Source organism: Meleagris gallopavo, chromosome 2, assembly GCF_905368555.1.
Source record: "Meleagris gallopavo chromosome 2, MGAL_WU_HG_1.1, whole genome shotgun sequence".
NCBI classification, from domain to species: domain Eukaryota; kingdom Metazoa; phylum Chordata; class Aves; order Galliformes; family Phasianidae; genus Meleagris; species Meleagris gallopavo.
In genome coordinates, this window is record NC_139405.1 from 72,349,521 (window position 1) to 72,369,368 (window position 19,848).

Here is a 19,848-nt window from a genome sequence, read left to right on the forward strand (position 1 = left end):
AAAAGAGAAGTACCTCAGGACTCGAAGATACTGCACATTACACACATACAAGTGGTTTAACTTAGCCTCAAGAGATATAATACAAATAGGCCTAACATCTTCAGGAGCACTGTCTGTTTAAAAGCACTGGTAAGCCTGCTGCTTCAGTTTAATACAACTGTACGTTCATACTGTGATAGAAAAGTAAAACAATTATTTTCCAAACTCAAACTATTAAAAAAATACTATCAAACACTCTATTTAAGCCACACTTTTTGGGCATATGTTTATTTTTCATAATATTCATACATAACCAACTTTTGTTTTTGTAAGCACCATAGGGCATTAAAAACATCGCTTGATTAAAAGGTAGCCAAATCTAGTTTATAATTTTAAATCAACGATATAGTACTTAAAAAAATAATTACTTCAGCTATATGCACACATACAGATACATATATACGTTTATATAATGTATACAAATAGACACATACATGTTTTATATATGCATGTAAGCAAATGCATCTGCAACAGGCAGAGTAGGGTATTAGGAGAAACAAGTTATTTTATTTATCAATGTTTAATACACAACTAAGATACGCTATCCATTCACAACAAAAGCATATCTGTACAACATGAAACTTATATCAGGCTCTTTTGCACTGCTAATATTTTTCTTGATTCACTTAAAGAAATTGAGAAATAAAATTACTTTAGAATTTTACACAGCATTTAATGTAGTGGTCAGAAGTAACAGAAAAAAAATAAAATACTGGCACTAATTTAAGTAGAAGGTTGAGGACCAATACTTATAAAATCCCTTAAGACTGGCAGTGAGATTTTCAACTTATCTTAAAAAGGCTATTAGTTTACAAATAGTTTACTTCCTCTTTATGATTTGGGTGCACTAGATTCAACTAAAAAAAAAAAAAAAACAACTAAAAAGCAACCACCACCACAAAATAAAAAAATAAAAATACACCAACAGCAGCCCTGTCCATGTGCACAGAAATATATTCTACTATCATCACAGTGCTAAAAACAAAAACTCCTGTAAAACACTTTTCAAGAGCCATGTGTGAAATGAAATTCAAATTATGTACAGTGTATATATAAAGTTTCATAATAAAAATAAAAATCCTTCTGTTTCAAAAACCTGTTAGGAGACAAATCACTGTCAAAAGAAAGGCACTAGGCAAACATGACATACCCTGGTACAGAATCTATATTCACCATAATTTACATGTTGCACTGAAATAGTAACAGCATATGCATACGCTCTTTCCCTTAAAACTCAATAGTAGTTTATAGATCTGTGCAAGATAACACAAACCCTGCTTTCAGAGAAGATGTATTGAGTTTCACTTCTCAGACAGCTCACAGAACTGAAACAATTTACTTGATCACAGCTGACAGAAGTAGAAATGAACCCAGAGTTTCCCTTGAAATTAAGCACCCTCGCACCGCAAAATCTTTATCTGAGACCATAAGCATTTTCCTTCTAGGGATACTCCAACAGTAACATCAGGTATCTATATGTGCAGAAGAACGTTAAAGAGTGACCAACTTAACCTTCCCCTACTGTTTGTTCTGTAGTTTGCATAAAGTTGGTACATGATTAAGTACAATAACATAAAAAGGACAAGTCAGCTGCAATTCTTCAAAGTAAATACATTAAATGTAATCATTTAGCTTTTTTTTTTTTTTTTTACCAATTAGGAAAAAAAAAAAAAAAAGGAAAAAAGTAGGGGAGTGAGGCTGAAGTGATGCAGATTAATTTCTTTTCAGATCTGAAACTCATTATAGAGTTTTCTCTTCCACCTAATTTTGATTGGATTTTTTTTCTTTTTTATTTTAAAGTTTGAAACAATTACCTTCTAAGTACATCCACCTTTTCCCCTGCCCCTAGTAACTGGACTCCTATATTAAAGAATTTTATTTCTTTGCACCTGCCTAAGCTTTTCCCACAGAAATATTTTAGCCATTTTTCCAAAAAAGATTACGATTGCAGTAGTAACCCATCAGCAGAAATTTAATTCTTGTTCCAATACTTGCAGTGATTTTTGCTCCAACCACAGAAAAAATATTGGGTCGGCAGGTGGGGTGGTTCTAGTAGCTGCTATTCCATGAGATCTCTTCAAATTCAGTTCTACTCTCGGATATATGTTTTTTTCCAGGTGGCACATTTAGACTTAAAAACACACTAAGCACATAAAAAGATAGTAAGTGCTCGTTAGTGATAAGTTTCTAAGTACTCCTTTATATCATATTTTGAGAAATTCTTACATTCTTCTAAAGATCACATTAGACACCTGTACATCATGGCCCATATCACTTCACATCAAGAGCTAAATGATATCTTTGCAGCAACCACAGAAGTTTTCCTAAGAAAGATACACTACGCTGTTACCATAAATTGTATTTTAAACAAAGACAGATTATTGCAGTTGTAAAACACTGCACAAAAATTTCAAATGCTTCCATAAACTGCAACTAAAGAAGTAACTTTTACAGATGTGAATAAAAACTGAGAAAAAAAAAAAAGATCAGTTCTCATGACTAGTAAACAGTGCGAGTAGCTACAGTGACAAAAGAATGGATGGCAAAGTTTAAGCAGAGAAAGAGATTTGTCCTTAAAAAAGGTCTGAATTCAGAAGAATTTTTAAATAATACATTCAATAGAGATATGCAGTGCAGTTAGTCAGTCCTTCAACTATATGGGCTCTTTGAACTGCAAAGCTTAAAGGTATCAAAAAAACAAATTATGTATAGTTATACCAGAGAGTTACAGTAAAGATGTATCAACAATTTTCCTTAATAAACAGAGAGCAGTTCACTTGAAAGTGGTAAACTCTTAACAAGCGCTTTAAATGTCTCAGACACTATTTCATAACAGTGGTCAAAGCTGTATCTTCTTTAGCTTATCCACTTGAGTGCAATTGAAACAAAACAAGCATTAGCAAAAATTTCTGTTAGAAACACTTAAGTTTGCAGCAGGATGCAGCAGGAAAATGCAAAGAATTATACTAGCAAGAACGTAGTAACTCCAGAAGCACACTTCAAAATGTCAAGTCATATCTGTAACCCAATTTCCACATTTTTTTCTTGAAAAAAGCTGAGATAGTTGTGCTTGTGTAATCAAACTTTTAATAATTGCAGACAAGATGAGAATTTGCAAGTAAGTGTAGATACACTAACAAACATATGTTTCATACCAGAAAGGACTCTAGAAAATATTGTAGAAGGGCTGCTGCAAAAGTAATGTCTCCTATAACATTGGCCCTCAATGTCAGAGGCAGATGTTGGTATTATGGCAGTAGAGGTTGAGCCTTCCTGTCAATATCCCATTATATTCTGTTGCCATATGACAGATGGCAGCAGAGGGGCAGTCTGACAGAATGGCATCTGACACAGAAATATATATGAAGCAAAGGTGTGTCATTGAGTTTCTCCATGCAGAAAAATGGCAACCACTGACAAGCATCAATGCTTGCTGAACATCCATGGAGACCAAACAGTGGATGTGAGCAGGGTGAGGCATTTCAGCAGCAGCAACAGTGGGTCACCTCTACTGCTGCAGATTTTTATGATGTGGCATGCAGACTCCTGTTCATCACGGGCCAAAATGCATAGCTGATGGTAGTGATAATGTTGAAAAATGGTCTTTTTAGCTGAGAATTTACTCTGACAACTAGCATTACTGTGTTCTTTGTATCTGTTGTACTTTCCATGGAAACAAATAGGAGACACTACTTTCAGAACAACCCAGTAACTTATTTATGTTTATTTGGAATGACACAAGTTTTTGGAAAGAAAAGTATGCTTTTCTCTTTTTTTGTTTATCATCTTCTTTTTTAACCACAAGTCCCCACATCCGCCTTACAACTTCATGGACAGAGCACTACAATTAACCAAGGAAGAAATGTGAATAATTACAATAAATCCTGTTGAAATTGAGAGGATTCTAGTGGTTACAACAGTTACAGTATATTAACTACAAAGCAAGATCAGTTGTTTTTTTAAAGCCACTTTGTTACAGATTAAACACTTGCTGCAAATAAACATATACTTCAATAATTTAATGTCTACTGTTTTCCTATAAAGTTGTATGAAAAAAATACATGTCCACTTCCCCCAAAAAACACCCCTTCCAGAAGTGGATTCTTGAGGAGACATATCCACACAATTTGACATTTCCAAGCTTAGTAAGAAAAACAAATAGTAGTCATTACACTGGAAAGGTGAGACTCTCAGATCTTAAAAAGATCTAATTTCCAGGCACACCATATTGTTAAAAAGTAGTGTTGAGCAGCTTACTTGAACACAAACACGACTTTATTATCTACTGTTCTGGATCTTGGGAATACATGAAAATATTTCAAATAAAAGTGATGAGTAGTTGATGTCACTGCTACCAGATTACATTGCCCCAAAAATTATAAATGAAAAAGCATAACTTAAGACTTCATCTACTGTATGACTAGCAAAATATTAGCTTTATAATCTTTGATGTTTTTAAAAACTGTGTCTGTGGTCAACAGACAACATAACTGTAGTAGTTTTTTCTTTCCCCCCCCTGTATTTCTAGAATTTTTTTTTCCCCACTCTCAGATTTCAGGATTTTTTGTTGTTATGTTTTCTGGTTGTTGGGATTTTTATTTTTTATTTTTTAATAAAGTTCAGACATAGAAAAACTATGTAAACTTGTCAGCATTCCAGTAACATGCAAAAGTATGCAGCATGTACTGAACAGAACAAATACAAGTAAACTAGAAATATTTCAGTAGTTCTTTGGAACTCAATCTTTCAAAATATACATTTAAAAATGAAATAAACGAAAACTCACCAATGTTGCATACATACAGTGAGACATACATACAGTGTTTTTACCACAAAATAATCATATACTCAAGAACTCCCAATGTGCAAAGCATAAAAACAGTAGCTGTAGTTTACTCTACACACTACCGACATGCATTCTGCAAAAAGCAAGTTATCAAGATTAAATTTAGCTTAAAGGATCACTTAGATTAGAAACAGAAGTACATGAATAAAGTATACAAGTATCTGTCAAATTTTTGTACTACTTCAGTCATGTAGTTATCCCATGCAGATGTTCTTGAAGCTCAGCATGCAAATTACTAATTAAAATAAAGCATTCAACTACAGTAACTAACGAGACGCAAGTATTCTCACACTTTTTTACTCTTCAAAATTTAGTAGTGCATTTACATTAATGTGATATAGTGATTTAAACATACCAATAATAAAGGCATTTCATAACAGATTCTTCAGCTCTCAATTTCTTTCTCACTGTATTCAATATGCTAAGAAACAACTGCAGTAGAAATAGCTCACATAAGCCACTGCTCTTTTTCTTTTCTGTACTTCTCAGACCACTTCTGAGTGAGCTCTAGATAAATATTTGGTTTATGGGGCTTATAATCAAGGTAAACTATTTGTCCAGTCTTTTTGGGAACGGCTTTTTCAATCTGAGTACCCTCGTGCCATTCATTGAAAGATGTAATGGAAATTATTTCTGGTCTCACCAAAAGGGCTGCATTAAAGGCAGTCTCATAGTATTTTCCATTGACACGATTACGTGTGTTGTGGTTGTTCCATGGTCGGATACTGGTGTCGATATATCCTGGTCCCACACTTGGAATAAACATTAAGTTGTTGCTGTCACAAAAGGCTTTTAAACTTGCCCAATTATGATGAGATGAGCCGTAAGAGAACCCATTTGTGGCAAAGTACGTGTACATTCCATCAAAGCCACTTCTGTGAATATCATGCTTATGTCTTTCTTCTACAAGAAGAGCAATGAATAACGCATCATATGGAGTATTTCGAATAGTCTGGGATCCAGATACAGTTAATAGATTTGCCCATATTTCAGGAATTGTTACGTAAGAATCATAAACATAAAACAGGGGAAGAGATCTGCCTGTGCTGGTCTTATGCCTGTAAAAGGCTGGATGGGCTCCATATCTACAAAGCAAACAAGTATCATTAAAACCAGATTTGCCATTTTGAAAACACTGACTTACAAATTGCATTGAAGATCTCTTTTTCTAAAAAAAAAAAAAAAAAAGTGCATGTGCTTCAAAACACAGAAATGCATATCCATTTTCAATCCAGTATCTCAGTATCTGTTAAAGGATTGAATAATGAATCTGCAGAGATCACTATTTCTACTAATCAGTATTTGTGTTAAACTGCACTAGAGGTATTAGTTTCCTCTGAAAGGCAATTCTCTGAACAGGACTGTAGTAGCAATGATGAACAAAACAATTAGTAGCTGTACAAAATTTGTCAAGCTGAATTAAAATCATTAGAGGTCAACATGTTACGGCTTGCTGCTTATTTGTCACTATAAAAATGCATGCCTAATTCATATAGTTGTGTACTTAATACTTCATCTGCTTTCATCTGAAGCATTGTGTCTCATGCTGCAAATGAATATTGAAAGCAACATACATTTGAATGTCTACACACAGTTCATGCTTCAATATTTAAAAAACAGACTTCTGAGTTTAAGTACCACCGAAATATGAATTATGTTTCCTGAAGTTTTCTTCAGTCTCAGTAAGTATTTTGAATATATCCTTCCAGGCTCTAGACAATATACAGAACTTCGCTGGACAAATATTAAGAATACACAAAAGGAACATTTTGAAAACACTCACTTGTCAATGATATATTTGACATTGTGGTACATACTGCGATCATCTCTATCTTTGTAGGGCTCAATATGAAAAGTGACCTGAAAAATGAAAAAATAGTAAAGCAGCACAAACAATATTTTATTGAATATTTGGGCATTCCATGTTACATGAAGCAAGTATTGGTCATATTAACATTTTCTGTTAATCCCAATCTAAGTCAATTTTAAGATTAGTAGTTTCAGAGCCAGGAAAGTCTAGCAATAAGAGTAAATATTGTTTTTTTCATTAGTACTAAACATTACTTTTGTTTTCCCTCAACAATAGGGCAGAGTAAGCATGTTTCACAGAACTTCACAACTACAGCAGAAAGTAACAATTGAAATAAAAGATCATTTATTTGAATGTCAAATTACTGGTTAAGCAGTGAATTTCCACATAACATGTTCAAATTGTTATAACAAGAACAGTTTCCACTGCCAAACTAGATTTTAAGACAGTATATGAAAATTTTAATTTAAAATTTTATGGAGTTATCAACACCATAGCTGCTGATATGCTCTTACCCTTGTAACTAAATCTAATCTGAATCTCTGCTGCTCTAAATTCAAGCTTGGGGCTTATCAAATTATTTATCCTACGTTTGTGAAGGTACATCAATGTAAAAGTCTTGTTTTCAACTACGCAATTCAAAAGACGAGTACATTACATTAATCAAAGCAACTAGCTTTTCAGAAGGAACTTTAGAGTACAAAGCATTTAATGAAGCATTCAACTACTTTGCAACAGTAGCAAATTTAATTACAGTACCAGACTATATAAAAATACACTATTACACTAAACTATAAGAACTAACAAGGATGGGTTGAAAAGTGCTTTAATATATTTTATTTTTCATCTAGCAAAAATAAGCAAATCAAAAGGACAAATTTTAGCAGGTATGTATTTTTTATTTTTTATAAAACAACAATTTTTTTCTCTGCTCTTTTTGGTCTACAGACATTACTTAACTAAATAATCATTTACTTGTGCAAGAATATTTAAAAAATTTAGTGAAACTAGAATTTAGTGATAGTATCTTTACTTAATATCTGTATTACAATAACTAATCCAAACAGTAACAGCAGCTCCATCCACAACACTGTTATTACCATAATATTTAAGCATTTTCCTTGGTAGCCTATTTGAATTTTGCCTTGCTCTTTTGAGACTTGAGCGTTAAGGAGATCTCTAAGGTGAGATCAAGCTCTATAAAATAAAAATTTCTAGGGGAAGACAGTTTTCTTTAAAAATAGTGAATTATTAAAAAGAAAAAGGGGAAAAAAAGACTGCAATGCGTCACAGTGCAATTCTCATTGCAAGTTTGAAAATTACTTGTGTATCTTATTTAATTTTCCTACTTCCCTCTTGTCTGACAAAGAATCTAAAGCTGCTTCTAATAACAGGAAATGTCTCTGTAAATCTGAGATGAAATGCATACAGCTGCTTAGAACATTCGAAAAGTAAACCTTATTATTTGGAAAGAATAAATGGCAGTGCAAGTTCTCTTTATTCCCCCAACCCTTTCCCCTCTCTGTCTGCCCAAGGTAAAATACAAGTTTTACTCTAAATATAAATATAGTACGCTGCAAGAACACATATACCTGCTTTTGGAACTCTCAAAATTGCAGCATAAGAGCAGACAGACAGAAGCCACCTTACAAACTTTCCATGCTCAACATCATGGGTGAAATGTAAGAAACTTTTACCACAATTTACTTTCCAATGCAGTTTTATTTTATCAATCTTATAAAAGCTTTACCTTTAGATTGTATTTGCTTGCATAATCCAAAATAATAGGCACCAAATCATCAGTTGGTTCTCCATTTTCATCAGCCATACCCGGTGGGTACCATGAAAGTGCTATTACACCTGAAAATACAAAGCACAGCTTTCAAATTGTATATTTAAAGTGTAACATGCAGTCAGTTTGTCATGAGTTGTAATTATTATTTGATGTAAAATCTATATAATGTAAACGAGAAATTCAAATTACTTTTTAATCAATTGTGAAATCTCAGCACTCTCTTTCTTTACTGCTGAAAGAAATCAGCAGAAAAAGCATCTGTCAGGAGAACAGGGGAGCACATTTGTACCCAATGCCCCAAGCGTAATATTTATAGACATTGCCTTCCACTCTCTAGCACAGCATCATAATCTCCAAGTTTTATTAAGAGATGTTGGAGAAGCTCCAGTGGTGTTATAGCTGTGCCACAGTACACTAGAGATCACCAAGATGCACAGGGGTAGAGAACACTCCAGAGATGAGGGCTACACAGCGTCAAAGAGATTCTTATAAAGACTTATCCCGTACAACACTTCTGCATTATATCTCGGGTTCTATCACAAAATAATCATTTCATACTGGAAGCAGTGACCATAATCCTGCGCTCCTTCTAGAGACAAGCAGTCCCTATGACAACAAAAATGCAATGTTCCTTGACTGTAACTTTTCTTAATGCTTTCCTCAAAAGCAGAAGATGACATACCTCATCAGAAAGGCTAAAAAACTTTCTCTCTAAAATGAAATGCTGTCAGATTAAAAAAAGCAAGACTGCTTAGATATACAGCTGGAAATAATGTAATATATCAATAAGACAGACAAATACATATGATACTGATTTAAGAATATTTTCCTAATGATACTAAATTAAACATGTGGAACAGTAAGTCAATGTTGATCTTTTCAACTATCTAAAGATTGAAGTATCTAAGTCAGTTCACAGATATAAAGATATAGAGTCAAACTTCCCTTTGACTTTACTAATACTGTAACATTCCAGACAAATCATTTCAGAATAAAGTCCAAAATTATTCAAAAGAAAACATCAATTAGAATGAATATGCTACCAGCTTCTAATGTCAAAAACAGAAATTTCATCTTGGTATTAAGGAGAGGTTAATCCAACTACTCATAGCATATTCTCTCAAAATTTTATTAGAAAAAAAATCATAAACAATGGACTATCAAGGGCAAGAAAAATGCAATAGTTTACTGCATTTTATCACCCTATCTTTTATTTAACACAAGAGGAAAGGACAAAATTCATAAGACATTAAGAACAAAAAGCACAACAATAATGTAAACATGATACATTTTTCCAAAATATCTTGCATACAACATCTGTCAAGAGCCTCTTCTATCACGTTAAGAAACAAGGAGAAGTTCAGGAGACAAAATTTTTCAAGGAACCTAACACATTTTGTCTTTCTTTGAGATTTTTTTCTTTTTTTTTTAATAGATGTAGGTTACTCTGAAAGTAATGTCTCCTATTTATTTCCATGGAAACTAAAATGGAGCTATTTTGCTCTCTGTATCTATTTGATAGAACAAATTCTCAGCTCCTAAACACTCTTTTTTGACGTGGTGACCATGATTAGCAATGTATTTATGCCAGGGATGAAAAAGAGCCTGTATGCAGCACTCCTAAAAATTGGCATGAATGGAGATGACCCACTGTTGCTATTCCCACTACTGAAACGCACCACCCACCACCTCACTGTGCTCACATCCACTTTTTGCTCTCCATAACTGCTCATTAAACATCAGCGAATGTCAGTGGGTGTCATTTTTTAAAGAAAGGAAGAAGTCAATGCCACACCTTTGCTCCTCCACGTCAGGCATCATTTTCTCAGTCTGTCCCTCTGCTGCCATCTGTCACACAGTAAGAAAATGTAACAATATTGATGGAAGTTCAACCTCTACTTGAGGTTCAACCGTACCATTGACATTAACTTCTGATGTCGTTGGTCAATAGAATAAAATCAATGGCATAACTTTCAGGGCAGCACTTGTCTAAAGGTAGTTAATATATGTACTACGTACATTTTTCATTCTTTGAACGTACATGGCAATTGTTCTTGTAAATTAACCCACCATCATAGCTCCAACTGACAGACAAAGTTTTAAAGATATGCCTGTGATAACAACATCCTCATGCATCCTTCAAACAGCATCTGGAATCAAGCTCTTCTTCAAAAATTAAAACCGTATGGAAGGCCCATAAACTTTTCTCAGCATAACCAAGAGTATCAGGAAACTCACAGAAACTAAAAGCATTTTTTTCTTCCTACTGATCAAATCATCACTTGCGTGAAGACAAAAAAAAATGGAACTGCATGCAAATTTGGCTATCAACAAATATAGATTAGACCTCTGTTTTTACTCTAGGCTTTCCCAATGCAATCAAGGCCTCCATTAATTGAGGAATAAAAGAAAGATCCTCTTTTCCAAGTGCAGTTCAACTTAGATTAAAATACACAGCATGAATCTTTTTCTGAGATTACATCTCTCTTTGTCTACTTGACTATTCAAGACTCCTTGACAGTTTACTTAGCTGATACAGCTAACTTTTAGATGAGTAACATAAGTTAAAATGAATGTCATCATATCATATTAAATTTGAGGCCAGTTTACAGGAAAAAAGAATAGTAATTACTTCATAATAGTTATGGATGTAATTTATATTAGCACTTTATGTACCAGAGTGAGCTTTTAATCGTGAAAAATACGAGCATTAATACTATCTAATTTATGACATTTTTCCCCCAACACTATTCAAAGGAGAAGTGACATTTCAATTCTATGAATTACTGAAGTCAGCTATCAGATATTCTATTGAAAGTAGCCTAAAAATCAACTCCCTTTTTCCCTGTCCACTCAGGAAACATAACTCATCTGCCTCTGAAGTTGTGGACCAGCAGAATAAAATAGGAGGCATCACTTTCAGAGCAGCCCTCATATTTTCTGTTACACATTATAAGAGTAAAGTATTACTTCAGGAGACTAAGAAGGAACTGATTTGACCAAACAAAGAACAGTGTAACATTATAAAACCAGAGTACAGTCACTCAAGACAAATGAAGGACTTCAAACCATACTGCAATAAAAACAAGGCAGTGCAAAATACTAAGCTTCACTAAGCAACCTGAAGAATAGCAAATGAATACAACACATTCTGAAACTAAGAAAAACCACATGAAAGCACTGAATGAGATTCCTTCAGTTTCAATCTCTTACATGCCTTTGAGAATCACACAATATTGGCTTAAAGGACCATTTAGATTTTTTTTCCCCCCCTCTTGGAAGATTCTTGACAAAGACTCTTAAAAAAAGGCAAGAAAAATTATTATTTGATAAACGTAAAACACAGTAAGGTTAGGATTAGAAATTGGCTATAATTGCAAAAGGAGAAACTATAAACAGTAACTTGAGCACACAAAAAATGAATACAGTATTAATTGTACAAAAAAAAAAAAAAGATGCAATATTTGCGTAATAACCTGAGAAAGAAATTACAGTGATCAAATGTAGACTGAAAAAAAAAAAACAAAAACAATTTCAAGTGTAATTAAATCCAAAAGTCAGAATAACAAGCAGGAAAATGAACTTTTGATAAATATCATTTAAAAAAATATCACAAACAGCACATTACAAGAAGCACGCATTACTTGTTAATGTTGTAAAAGTTAAATGGAAAGGTAACTTAAGGCCATTAAAAAAGTCTTTTTCTGCAAAGCATTTTTCTTAGTATTTTGCATCTTGCCAGTTCAGCTTTATCAGCATTTTTATTTACAGGATGAGAAATGTCAAATTATTCTAAAACGACACACCTGCTCCCTGCTTTCATCACACTACCACACATTATTGTCTGATTTAGATAAGACTAAAAAAGTGCTCTGTGACAACTAAAATCAGATTTTTCTGTATCTGTTTTCCCTCTGCTGCTGCTGTTCCCGCTGTTAATGAAGTTATTCTATTATTGAAAATAGTAAAACTCCTACTTCTGTATTAATTATAGTTGAAAATATAGGTTAGAATAAAAAGTAAGAAACAAAATAAACAAGAATTAAATATTACAGAAGCAAACACTACCAGCTTGGAATATAACAATTATACCAATTCTTAGTGCCTACGTCAATGAAAGCAATTCAATTCAACATGATTAGCACTGTGAATGATTCTATAAGCTCTGATCATATTGCTTCAATACATTTATATAAGCTTTTCAGAGCTTAGTATTAGACTATGTAACTCCTTATTTTAAAGATGATAAATGTAGAGCAGGCACAAAACAACAATAAAGTATGAGAGCAAAAATGCAATAAATATTCTTTTTATATATCCCTTTAAGAAAGGGACCATCAACTGTGGGGGGGAAAAAAAAGGACAAGGAAATAAACCATTATTAGCTGCACTTAAACTATCCTACTTGAATATAAAAAGTTTGGAATTAGACACTTCTATAGCTAATGAGACCATCTATGAATATATTGCATTTGATAAAAGCCATAATCCTACGTCTTTTTGACACAACTAATACACCACTGTTGTAACACAAGTATTTGGAAACAATTCTCCTGTTTGAACGGACTGCTCTATTATCTTGACAGCATGACTTACTGAAATGTTATTAAAACCTGAGTATTTACCTCCAAAAACAAAATATGCAGACAGACAACATACTCTAGCAACAGTTTCTGTATTGTCAACACATGTTAACAGTGCTTAATGGTTTAATTCATGAAACATAGGCACCTGAAGGATTACAAATACAGTTCTTAGTTTCCGTGCTCATCAGAAGTGGCTCTGATGTTCAAGGTTTTGAGTTAGGTATTAAAACTTAGAGACATTTAGCAACTTCACCCATTTCCAGAATTACAAAGAAAAACTGGTCAGCTGTGTTCATTCAAATATTTAAGGCTGGATAAATGAAAAACATGCTGAAACATTAACATTCATTTACCAATTGAAGCTGAGAGCATTTGTTTCATGTGAGCTTCTATGACAGAAGTATCTTTGGAACTGTAAGATCCAAGTTCAGGATAAAAATTGGCTGCAATGTCCTCAGGAGGATTATGCCTTCCCTTTGGATAATTGTTTGCAATTTTGGGATCCCAATGTGGCAACAACGGATGGTTCCAGTGAATGTATTTACCATCAAACTGTGGATTCCCAAACCAGCTATAATAGAATATATGAAAGTTATAATTAGGAGAAGACAGCTCTCCTTCCAACTTGTTCACAGGAGGCATGGATGCTTTCATAGTATTGACCACAGCAGCATGCATGTTACTGATCTGTGTTACAGTGTCTCCTTGAACCCTATTCAGTGAACTTCGTTTACTCTCTAAGAGCTCTGTCCGTTGTTGAAGCTCAGGCAATAAACCAAGTCCAAATGGGTCCCCAAAGCCAGCTCTGTCAGGTCTCAGAGTCTTCAAAGCCATCATTATGGAGCAAATAAACAAAATAAAAAGCAACAAAATGATGCATGTTCTTCTGCGAAATCTTGCCATGATGTCATACTTCAGAATCCACTAAAATCCATCCAATTTTGGCAGCAACTGATAAAACACAAATATTTTGAAGTCAGATTTCTTATTGTCTAGTAGTACAGTTTTTTCATAAGGTTTCTACATAATGGAAATATTAGAAGACAATTATGTGATACTTACACACTTATACACATGACAAGTTTTCTCAAAGGATTCTCAAAGGATTAAAGCGAAGGAGAACGATCAAAAACACTTATGTGTTTGAGAGTATGTGTCAAAGATTAAAGTTTACCACTGAAGAAACCCAGACTTTAATAAACATCTCACTTTTGAACTTTGTTCTTTTCCTAAATTAATTAAATCCCATGAAATCTTTGTTATATTATTTCAGAAGTCTTCTATTTTGGTTAGTCTGATCAAAATAGCAAAAAGCAGAAGCCATAACAACAGAGTAATGTAGAAGAGTAAAACTTAAATTGAGATAGTGAACGAAGTACAGTTTATGTTCAGAATACAGGTTTGTTGTCACTATCTACTTAGTGGAACAACCACCTCTTGTTAAGTTAAGCAACTTCACTGACTGAATATTTTTGGCCAGTTAAGCTTCATACTGTAGCACTTCCCAACTTTTCATACCTAAAATTCAAATCAAAAACAAAAATCAGTATAGCTTTAAAGATGTACTTCAGGCAGAAAGCCTACAATCAGCTGCTTGTAACCTGTTCCTACAGTATCACAGCTGCAAGGCACTTCGTACACAATTTCTGAATTAAGTTCAAAGTAAAGCCAACAGTGCACAACATTTCAGCACTGGAAGGAAGGGAAGAAAAAGCAGTATAATAAAATTCCTGATTACTTTATAAATAATTCCCATTCAACATTAAACAGAAGAGAATCAGAGAACACGATGAAAAAAGTTCAGGTCACCATGTAATGGTGTGGAACATGATTAAGCACAAAACTGGAAGATCTTAGAAAAAAAGAAATCCGATTTAACTGTCATTAGATATAGCACAGAAGTGATTTCGTATTTCTGTAGCTGACATCCAAATAGTAGAATATCACTTTAAAGTATCAAGGTATACACAGGTTATTTTTACATACACAGTATCTCATCTTATTTTCCTACCGTTACTTAATATTGTTAAAATACATTAACATATAGCTTCAATAGTAACCATGCTTGTCACCACTTCTAGAGTGCTAAATTTGGATAAAGAATTTTAGAATTTAGAATGTTTTTTTTAACAACATAGTTTGAGTAGGATTACCACTATGACATTGCCAAAAAGTCTTGCTTTTGCTTCCAATGTTTTTCCATTGATCCTCCTCTCCATGTCTTCTTATCTCTGGTACTCTGGTTATCAAAGTATGGATACACACATGCTCAAGGAGCAAAACCATGTTAACATTTCAAAAATAGACAACAAAATAGATGGCCTTTTATTTTGTTAGAGATTTGACTCGGCTGAGCAAGTATAACAGCAGTAATGCCAACAGATGAGTTAACAGCATAGACAGAAGGAGGAAAAAAAGAAAATGAAGCAGCAAATCTTGAACAACTGCACTGTGAAAACACGTCCTTTGTTACCATCAGGGAAGATGATTTTACAGCATATATGCTTGTAGTACTTCACTTCATTTGAGATTTTTCACTTAACGGACTTCATGTCACTTTACATCAAATTACAGATGTAAAGTATGTACTTCTTTTTATACAGCACTCAATCCGTCCCTAGGCCTTAAAATTTTAGCAGATTATTTGGAATTTTCTCCTACTAATAAATTAACTTTAGAAAGACTTGCACATTACTTCTGCACTGTTTCTGCACATTTTCAATCTTACTTACCATGTAAATGAAATGTTACCATTTCAATCTAACTTACCATGCCGCACCTCAGAAATTTAACAAAGTTTTCTAAAGGATCAGTTTTTTTTTTTTTTTTAATTATTTTTTCCGCAACAGAAACAACGTCATTTAACTGCTTAAATGTATTAATGCATTTCAGTTTTTCAACCCAGATGATATTGACACAAAACACCTTTACTTTCTTCCCCGATTATTATTTTATCCCACCTCCTCAATAAAGAGATTTCACGTCACTAGAGATTGCAGTCTATAAGTAGAACATTTGAAAGGTCTTTCTCCTTTACTGAAGAAACCGGTCCTTTCTTTCTTAGCTTGACATAGCAGTTACAAAACTCCTAGCCCCACTGTACCAAGATTTCACTATCATGAAGTGTTATTTCTGATGTGTCAGGAACTGGTGTTAGCGCTCCACATTGTTGTTTCAATAAATATTTTTTCCAATAAAATATTTACAATTCAAGTATATTAAGAAGCGAGCAGCATACATGCTAACTTTACTTCCATCAGAAGCTTTTGATTTGACTGGCATCAGGACAGACCCTGGTCTATCACAGGGTCTATCTATGAACCTCTAATATACTTATATAGAGGCATAAAACTGAAGAGTAAAAGTTCTAAAATGCATACACTATATCTAACCTAACAGATGTTGTTCTTGCATGCCAACACAGTTGCAATGACACAGTTCAGCACTGGCATACACACTTGTACTTTAACAGTTGCATTCAAGAGTTAAACAGTAACAGGCAAATAGTGCTCATCAGCACTACTGCCACAGCAAAGAAGTAAACATCAGCAAATATCAAAGCTTCTCTGCTAAAGTCTCTAAACTTCACTTTCGCTATGAATTCCCAGCTGCAAGAACCTGAAAACTCCGAAAGAATGGTTCAGACCGAAGCAAAGCCGAAGTATGTAGGCCTTCAAAGACTTCAATGCTTTGCAAACAGGCCATCCTTGATCTTGTGCTGCATTCTGGGACCACCGTGCAAATAAGCACCTGGAAGCATCACTTCAGGTGCCAAGTACCTGATCAGGTAAGGTTCGGTATGCTTCCCTAGGGGTTGCTAAGGTCTGCACAACTCGTATTTATGTAACATCTTCCAGTCTGGAGAACACAAACAACAGAAAAAGCAGCAGAGGCTGACCTGCGAGCCTTCCTTGTAACAGCCTTAGCACTCGTTCCAGTAATATAGAAAAAGAGATATTTCTCAAAAAAAAAAAAAAAAAAAAAACTGTCAGCACTACAGTCTTTAGAAAAGGTTTTCTCAAAGAAGAAAAGGAAAGAAAAATTAAAATAAAAATAAAAATCAAGCCCGGGAAAACAATCGAAGACAAGAGACGACATCACACATAGCCATAGCAAGCGTTCTATAACTGTGCTTACAGCCTAGGGGATACACCGGGTGATGATGTACCGGCCCCCCAGCACCGCCAGGCCGCCCATCAGCAGCTGCAGGGTAAGGGCAGCCGCTCAACTCTCCTCGTTCCCTCCAGCCCCGGGGAGAGTCCCGGCCCGGCTCCTCACATCCTTTCCCCCGCTCCGGGGACTGGCAGCGCCCTCTCCACGGTCCCCACCCAGCCCAGCCCAGGTGCTGCGGACAAGCGGCCGTTACTCACCGGCCCGACGCAGGAGGACCCGCCGCGGAGGGCGGGCTCACATCGCCGGGAGCCAGGCCAGCGCCGCTCCGCAGGGATACGCATGCCCAAGCGGACGCGCATGCGCGGCGGCAGGAGAGGGCCGGAGGTTGGGGCTGGTCTGCCGCCCGTCGGCTGAGCGGGGTGTTGCTGGGAGCTGGACGGCCGGGGTGCGAGAGCTGTGGTTGGGAGGAATCTCGAGATTTCAGCGATCGTCTGGTTCTAACTTCCTGCTGTGGGCAGGGCTGCCACCTGTTTTTTTTTTTTTTTCTTCCCCAGAACTATGAAAATAAATTGCAAAAGCTCTCACAGCGAGATTAGCAAACAACTCAATGAAAAAACAGATGCTCGTTTTCCCCCGTAGCACCAGAGGCCTGTCAAGCAGTGCTGTTACTGATAGCACTCAGAATGACTCAACACAAATTTTCTCTTCAGTGAAGAGTGCAGTATCCCCAGACAATAAAAGCATTTATTCTCTTTGCCTCCTGAAAAGTGACTGTAATGAGTTTGATCCCTATGGTGCAGTTTGATTTTGTTTTTTAATAACCTCTCTAAGCCCTTTGAGAGATGGAGCAGAAACAGTGACCAGGATTGCAGCTGCATTGGAATCAATAGCAGAATCCTCATTGATTTCACCTGGAAAGAGTTGGAATGAGCGTCTCACTGTGCCAACAGAAACAAGATGAACAAATTGAAGTGCTCTTGCAGTTCTCCTTGCAGTCTGAGAAAATGGGCAGGCAGAATTGTTGCATGATATTTTCTCTATGCTGAATGCTCCAATGGGAAATGCATTTGCAGTACTGTGTATTTCTAGTACTACTTCCTGCAAGCATCTGAAGAATTTCATTAACAGGCAATACATTGTAATACATCAAGAATGCTATGCTTTAATGATAAATGAGTTTGTGTATCAGTAGACTGGAGACTGAAACTTGAACATTTGAGAGCCGTATAACTGACTGACTGGCTCACAGATTTTTTTTTTACCTGAAATTTCTTGCTTGCTTCTTCCTTCTTCTTTCCTTTCTCTTTCTTTCTTTTTTTTTTTCTTCTGTTTTATTTTTTTCCCAATTCTTTCTCTCCTCCTTTCTTCAAAAGAAAAGATACTGTTAGGATGCCATTCATTAATATTTTATAGAGGGCATAACTAACTTTCACTTGTACTTTACAGCGTGGAAGAACTACTACACAACTAACGATATTTATTTGAAAATTAAATAGTTAACTTAAAAATTGAGAAGTAAATATGAATCCTTGTTTGATCATTTCACCTGCGAAGGAATAAATCTATTCTTTTCATCAGATAAAAAAAATCATAAATGTGTTTCTTCTGATATTTTTCTGTTATGTCTGAACGTTTTTGCTGAATCTACGGGTTAAGATTTTTAAAAAATCAAACCCATTATATCATACAATTTCCTCAAAGCCTTTCTGCATAGTAATGAAGTTAAATAATCATGCTAGCTGATGTGGTACAAGGGAGATTAATGTGCCTGTGGTTATTCTGTTGATTATTTTTAATGTTATACATCTTTTACATTCTTAAGTTTGTGCTTGCTTGTTTTTCTTGTTAGATCAAGGTGTACCTTTCCCTCATCTACCCACAATGTATGTCCTTATCTTTCCTGTAGCTTTCATAATTTTTTCTTCCATTATATCCTCTGTCTTCTCACTTATTCTTTATGCTGTAATAGCATGTTCTGGCTTTGGAGCAAACACAAAAGGAGGAATAGCCTGTGCTTGTAGCCTTTTCATCTATTCTCAATAGTTCTATCTGTTATAAAATCATGAAACTTTCTCTCGCTTACAGTTCAGTATTCATCAGGACCTCGGAATAGCCACCTTTTATTCTAGAAGACTGAAGACACTGAATTGTCAGCCGTCAGTATGAAAAAATACCCTTGGGAACAGCAAGAAGCTGGTAGCTGGAAACCTTATTGTTGCATCACAATTCATTTAGTGACACCACAAATGAGGATTTTAATTTCTAAAATCCAGTGAAACCTGATCTAATATTGAAATTTAATTCTGAGTTATATTCCCAGATAGGAGAGAACAGTGTAGGAGTACAGAGGTTACTACGTGTACATGTAGAGCATACATCCCTCCTCATATTCCTTTTCATTCTTTTTTTCTTGATAATGGAAGTGTGGAGTCAGTTTTCTATTCCTACCACTTCACTCCTAATCCTGGTCTTTGCATCTGATAATGCTGAATCCTTAGGGACATAGTGAGAAAAACATGTATTGTGGTCATTGTTCATATTCCAGAGCTCCTTGTTTAGTTTCATCAGTCCCTAGCAGAAGCTAAGGACAACCTTGCTTTTGTGCCAAAAAGGTAGCATAGTGTGGGTCCTTTTTTTCCTCTCAACAGCAGCAGAAATG

General features: G+C 35.0%; 1 protein-coding gene across 3 annotated transcripts; it reads right to left on the minus strand.

Annotated features, from left to right (window-relative positions):
- Positions 1-239: 239 nt before the first annotated feature.
- MANEA (mannosidase endo-alpha) lies at positions 240-17,576 on the minus strand. Of its 3 annotated transcripts, none has more exons than XM_003204340.5 (5): positions 17,447-17,576; positions 13,430-14,027; positions 8,446-8,555; positions 6,669-6,745; positions 240-5,970 (listed from the first exon to the last, which is right to left on the minus strand). In XM_003204340.5, the coding sequence occupies exons 2-5, from the start codon at positions 13,977-13,979 to the stop codon at positions 5,334-5,336; spliced, it is 1,374 nt and encodes a 457-aa protein (XP_003204388.2). In that variant the 5' UTR covers positions 13,980-14,027; positions 17,447-17,576; the 3' UTR covers positions 240-5,333. The 3 variants fall into 3 exon arrangements, with proteins under 3 accessions (XP_003204388.2, XP_010705910.2, XP_085073749.1); XM_010707608.4 differs by lacking the exon at positions 17,447-17,576 and adding an exon at positions 17,214-17,418; XM_085217623.1 differs by lacking the exon at positions 17,447-17,576 and adding an exon at positions 16,975-17,153.
- Between the last annotated feature and the right edge of the window lie 2,272 nt (positions 17,577-19,848).